This window comes from Panthera uncia, chromosome C2 (genome assembly GCF_023721935.1).
Source record: "Panthera uncia isolate 11264 chromosome C2, Puncia_PCG_1.0, whole genome shotgun sequence".
Taxonomy (NCBI): domain Eukaryota; kingdom Metazoa; phylum Chordata; class Mammalia; order Carnivora; family Felidae; genus Panthera; species Panthera uncia.
The window spans coordinates 92,925,265-92,931,705 of NC_064810.1; the positions used below are offsets into that span (position 1 = coordinate 92,925,265).

The 6,441-nt window shown below is 38.3% G+C and overlaps 1 protein-coding gene across 1 annotated transcript in view; it reads left to right on the forward strand.

The window, feature by feature from the left end:
• The window catches only part of SLC2A2 (solute carrier family 2 member 2), a 27,215-nt gene extending 22,445 nt beyond the window's left edge, over window positions 1-4,770 (forward strand). The window contains exons 9-11 of the mRNA XM_049629198.1: window positions 2,437-2,538; window positions 3,245-3,448; window positions 3,532-4,770. Of these exons, the coding sequence (XP_049485155.1) occupies window positions 2,437-2,538; window positions 3,245-3,448; window positions 3,532-3,732 (507 nt within the window). The 3' untranslated portion in view covers window positions 3,733-4,770. The remainder of the gene's footprint in view (window positions 1-2,436; window positions 2,539-3,244; window positions 3,449-3,531) is intronic.
• The last annotated feature ends 1,671 nt before the right edge of the window (window positions 4,771-6,441 follow it).

Genomic DNA, 6,441 nt, shown 5'->3' on the forward strand with positions numbered 1-6,441 from the left:
CAATATACTTTAGTCAGTTGTTTTTCTTTCTCTGCTCATGGACTTTTAACTATTACCTTAGAATGGTCAATAAATTACAGCCCGGTTACCTAGATCAAAAAACAGATTTGTCAAGACTACATTAAACAGTGCTGGACCTTGGAAAGAGGAAAGAGAACAGATAACAAGGGAATACCAGCAGTTCTGTAGACATGCCTTTCATGATAATGCCTGTTCAAGCCAAAAGGCCACTTGAAATCGATGAAGGTCTCCTACTGGGATGTGATCCAAGGGACTACTCACATTCTTCTGTCTCCTGAGCTATGTTTGTTACAAGCCCCACTTCAAAATATTTTTTTTAATATAGAGATTATGCTTAAAACATTTTATATGTAACAGGATTTGCTATGTAAAGCATCAGGTTGTCAAAACTGAGTAACCAAAACTCTAAATGCCTAAAAAGGAAACTGCTGCAGAATTTCATTTTTGTCCCCCCTCCCCACCAATCCAGTTGGAATAGGAGGAGTTGCTTGTTGCCTTGAAAAGTATCCTGACTATTCTGAATATACCCTCTGAGAGTTTATCCTTTTATTCTGTGAAAGATTTTGAACAGATTAGTGACATAATTTTAAAAATAAGCTCTAATCAGCTACCTAATTAACCCTCCAGGGCTAAATTTTTTAATTACATGTATTTTTGGAAAGTTGTTTTAAGGCAGAAAAAGTACAAAAAGGATAGTCCCTAAGTCACCCAATTCCTCTCCCCCAAATTAACCAATGTGTATCCTTTCAAATACAGATATGCACGTAGGAATATGCACTGATAGGATATTAATGTTTCATTGACTTGGAAGGGACATAATCAAACAATTTTTTTCTCTTGAATGAGTATTTGGGAAAAGAAAGATTTTCCTAACCCCATGCTGAATTATGCTTCCACATTCCATATTTTCTTCCACACTAATGGGCCGGGAGAAGAGGGCCTATAATGTTGAGAGAAAACAAAACAGGAAGAATTGGGGAGGGAATGGGGAGACAGATGGATCTAGAGGAGAAGCAGTGGCTACTAAACTCCAAGGAGGCATCCAGAACCTGTGTGACACACATTGTCTTGGGCAAAGACAAGGGTTCTGGTTAGGCAAACATCTCTAACCCCTGACCAAGTCTCACCCTGGGCCACACTCCTCCCCAAGTGCTCACCTAGCCTCAAGAAATGAGTCCAACTCAGTTTCCAAGGCATGTGGTTTTAGAATTTATTATCCTATTAGTAATAATTGTTCAGAAACAGCAGAAACATAGTAAAAGCCCTCATTCTTGAAGAAATGCTTCTATTTTCTTGATAGCTTTGACATGGTGTCATCAAGTCAACTTGGAAAGTCATACTGACAGAATCAAATTACACAGAGAAATGTTATGAACTTGGAAAAGATTTGTTTCTCCTATTACCTTTTCAACAGTAAACGTGGGCTCTTTGCTCATCACCCTGAAGTGATTTGAAACCTGAAGATGCAATGCCTCTGAAATGAAAGGGGTTTTTGCTATAGGTGAAAACAAATGTTTCTCAGATATTTTCAGAGCCAGAGCTCAAGGGTATTGGATTGCTATAGATTTCCTGATAGATTTATGAGCTGAGCCAATTTAGTCATCGAAGTGAGAAATTATGGCATAGTTTTTTGTGTGTGATTCACCAACCTTGGCAGTATTCCAAGAAGAAGAGTCTATTTAACAAATATTGGTCTTGGCTAATTGTAAATCTTAACCATTAATTGCAAAGGTCCACAGACCCAAAGGTATCAATGACACATCTCCTGAATTAGGATAAGAAAGCACTTAAAGCTTTTGCTTTGAAGTCTTATCTTTTCAAATAGATAATTCACTTCCAGCACCAAATACATTTAGGGACACCAGAAAAATGCAGATCTGACTAATTGGTAAAGTGATCAAATTCTGTGAGTTGCCACGTGAATGGCCATAATTTGACTTTATTAGCAGTGAGAAAGTTGGATAAGAATGGTTGGCAACCCAACAGTTACATGATTTCAGGTGTCTGCAGTGCACAAAACCTTGTACTTGTAACAGGATAATTATCAAAAGATAAGTTAATGTCATTTTTTATGTAGAGTCATTTTAAATGTATAAGAAATCTACTGGAAGAGATCCGAGAGGTACAGCCTCTTAATACTGTACTCAAGTGATAATTGTAGAGTGATGGTAAGGCCATGGCTCTTTCTCCAGAATTGCCTGTTGAAAGCAATGTGACTGAGTGAAGCTGGTATCTGTTAATTACTTCTGCTCACTGAGACCAGTTCTGCCACCTCAGGCAAGAGTCACTACCCCCACTCAGTTCCACATCTGTAAAAATGGGATTACAGAACTGCCTGTTTCCAGCTGTATAAATTAAAACGACCTCTTTGGCCATAAAAACCATTTAATTCAGTATGTTTTGAAACCTTCCTAGGTATTCCTTGTGGAGAAGGCAGGGCGACGCTCTCTGTTTCTAATAGGAATGAGTGGGATGTTTGTCTGTGCTATCTTCATGTCCGTGGGACTTATACTACTGGTAAGTGTAGATTTTGGTCCTGAGATTTTTGGTTACCATATGATAGCACTTCTATGCTCCAGGTCAAAGTGTTTTGCATGTCAAAACATTTGAGATTGACTTAGGAGATAAAGCCAGAGGAACAGCATATAATGCAAAGGAGGAATGTAAAGAAAAAGGGAACTAGTGTTTTAGGTTTAAAGACTTCAACATCACATTACTTGCAATTTATTATTGCACTTGTTACCAAGTGAGGCAGTGTCGCAAAATGGTCAGAGCATAGTCTCTGGGGTCAGCCCCAATCGGGTTCTAACACTGGCTCTGCCATTTGGCTACCTGTGTGACCTAGGGCAAGTCCCAGGACCTCTCCAACCTAGCACACTCATCCACCACTTCATGGAGGGTAATGCACTCCATCTGGCAACATTGATATGAATAGGAGAGAAGGTCAATAGATTCTTGCCTTGCCTCTTTCACAGGAAAAGAGTGACTGAGAGTCATATAGAGTCCTAATCCCGAGGATTTCCTATAACAGAGTTCAAAAGATTTAAGCACGACTCAGACTAGAATAAACTTGTGTCAGACTAGAATAATTTGTAGTTATTTGCACATAAACATATCTAGAAGAGAGCTATGTCACCTCTGAACTCAATGAGAGCCTACTTAAAGGAAGAAGCTGCCAATAATCCCAGTTCCACTCTTTTTGTTGTTTTTGTTTATTCCTCAGAATAAGTTGGCTTGGATGAGTTACGTGAGCATGGTAGCCATCTTCCTCTTTGTCAGTTTCTTTGAAATTGGACCAGGCCCCATCCCCTGGTTCATGGTGGCGGAGTTCTTTAGTCAAGGACCGCGGCCTGCTGCTTTAGCAATAGCTGCATTCAGCAACTGGACCTGCAATTTCATTGTAGCTCTGTGTTTCCAGTACGTTGCGGTAAGCAGCCTAATATTGTGCAGATTTGCTGAACAGTGGAGTAGAACGACGGCTAACTGGAACTCTATTTGTTCTCTGTGCAGAAGTTCTGTGGACCTTATGTGTTTTTCCTCTTCGCTGGAGTGGTCCTGGCCTTTACTCTGTTTACATTTTTCAAAGTTCCGGAAACCAAAGGAAAGTCCTTTGAGGAAATCGCGGCAGAATTCCGAAAGAAGAGTGGCTCAGCCCAAGCGCCCAAAGCCGCCGTGGAAATGGAATTCCTTGGAGCCTCAGAGACTGTGTAAAGATTATCTGATTTGGGACATGAAAAGGAATAGAAAGGAGGTTGTGTGTTTTTAAATGACAGTTCTTTGAGAATGTTATATCTACATCTTGAAGGATTGTTTTCTTTTTTAGAGAACGTTTCTGGGTTCTTCTCAGTAATGTCATCAAATATTACCAAAAAACGTATTTTTTTTTAAGTTAGAGCATCTATTTTTGATAGTAAGACTCTGTAATTAAGTAAACCAAAAGTCTAGCTCATTTTGCTCTCCCAAAGGGCAAGTACATTCTAATGTTGCTAGCTCTACTCTTTTTTTTTTTTAAGAGGGGGTGCTGGGGAGGGGAAGAAAGAGAGAGAATCTTAAGCAGGCTCTGCACGCAGCACGGAGCCCAGCGTGGGGCTCAATCTCACAACTGTGAAATTGTGACGTGAACCAAAATCAAGAGTTGGATGCTTAACTGACTTAGCCACTCAGGTATTCCCCCGTTCTATTTTTTATAACAAGGTTCTCCTGAAATGAAAGCTGTTTCAATATATCACTTTAATGCTTCATTAAGTGTGTAGCTAGAAACCTGAAGATGCAACTAATTTACATATTCGCATATGATTATGTTGGAATTTTCTTACCTATGGACCTCATACTAAAGATTTGGCTAGTGGCAATAAGGTCCGTGTTAAAATTGATAACTTTTCCTTTTCTCCCACTCAGCTTTTTTTCTTGCATATTGAATTTATATTGTTTAATGTTTTATTTTGTCTGTATTGTCATGTGGAATGGTTTGTGAATATATTAAGATATGTGCGTAAAGAAAAACTTTTATTTTTGGTAGGCTTACCAAATCTTTCAGAACTCAGGGAAAAACATTAGTTCCTTGGCTTGATTTTTTGTAAGATTAAACACTTGAAAAGAGTTTACTGGTCATGTAGCCTGGGTTATCAGTTAATATTACTAACTATTATAAACTATGTTAATTCTTTGCTGGTTCAATCCTTGGAGCTATATTTTGGTTTGCTTTTAATATTGAACACAGCCTGGTTTTCTGAGCTGTGTTTTTATAAAATACATCCAAATAGTGATTAAGTTGGGCATTTTTGTATCTCCTCAAATGCTAAATAAGTTACAGCAGCCTAAGGGAAATTTGAAATAAAGGTTTGCTCTGTTTGTTAAAAAGGATTTTCTGAATTATGTTTCAAGACAAGGTGAAAGAGGAGGTTGGAGGATTCCTGAATGGGGGCTTCTGAAACTTCCTGAATGTTCAGTTTCAGACTTCATCAAAGTCCCTATTTACATTTCTGGTTAGATGATCATCCCTTTTGATGTTTCTTCTTTGTCATGGCAATCTATGGATGCTATCTCAGCTATTCTATTGCTATTGCTAACATTTACTATGTACTATCTATGTGCCAGGCACTGTCCTAAGTGCTTTTACCTATGTAGGCAAATTGGAAATACACAGATGATTAAACAGACTTTCACTTACAGTCAGTTTTACAACTATGGAAATACAGTTCTGATGGATACCAAAGGCTTAGCAGGCAGCTAAAATATCTCCAGGCTGTTTTCCCCACAAAGTGGAGTACTGAGTCAATCCTTTCAATGTTTGCTTTAATGTGCTTAAAAGAAAGGCACTTTTTTAAAGTACTTTTTATGAGTGGAGGGAAAAAAAATGCAGAACACTAGTTTTTTGGTTTTGGTTTTTTTCCCTAAGTTGTTTACTTTTTACATAATTTGGCAGTCCAAACAACATAAAATTATTTCTTTTCACTTTGCTTTTTATTCCCTTTGGACCAATTTGGAATAAATTATTTTTACTTAAGACTTCAGGATACAGTTAAAGAGAGCTTAAATATTTCAGAAGATTTTTGTACTAACTTGTGAATCTAGGTAAAAATATCGGGACTCTGAACAGGGCAGGATCAGGGGAATGGCTCTTGTGTGGCTCTTGTCTGTCCTCTTGTTGGTGGTCTTTGAGAAGCCCAAAGTTACACTGATAAAGAAATTTAACATTTTTCTAGGTGATGAGTGTGATTTAATCAAATTGCTATTCCTGATCTCATTTACTAAGAAAAGTTAAGTTTAAATGAAGAACCCAAAAGATCACTTTTTTTTTTTAATTTTTTTTTTTAACGTTTATTTATTTTTGAGACAGAGAGAGACAGAGCATGAACGGGGGAGGGTCAGAGAGAGGGAGACACAGAATCTGAAACAGGCTCCAGGCTCTGAGCTGTCAACACAGAGCCCGACGCGGGGCTCGAACTCACGGACCGGGAGATCATGACCTGAGCCGAAGTCGGCCGCTTAACCGACTGAGCCACCCAGGCGCCCCCCAAAAGATCACTTTTAACTTCTAATTGGTTATTTCAACTGACACATAAACACCAGAAATTCAGAGCCTGAAGTTTTCTGCCTCGGAGAAACTGAAGTAATTTACAATGTTTCCCTTCCTTATTTTTTTCCTTGCAGAGATACAAGTGTGTTGAAAAGAAACCTTAATGTCAAGTAATGAGCAGTAAAAGCGTTGTAGCCGGACAAAGGAACTAGCTTCACATAATAGAAACTCCTAGGTCTTCCTTCAATGGAATACCTCATAACAAATACTAAAATTGGCCCTGATTAATTAGATAGAATCCAAGGGAATTAGCTATGAGTTTGAACATTTAATTTTCATAGTAGTCTATGACGTTTGTGGAAGTGTTTTCATACCCTAACGTCCTAACAAATGTGACTTTT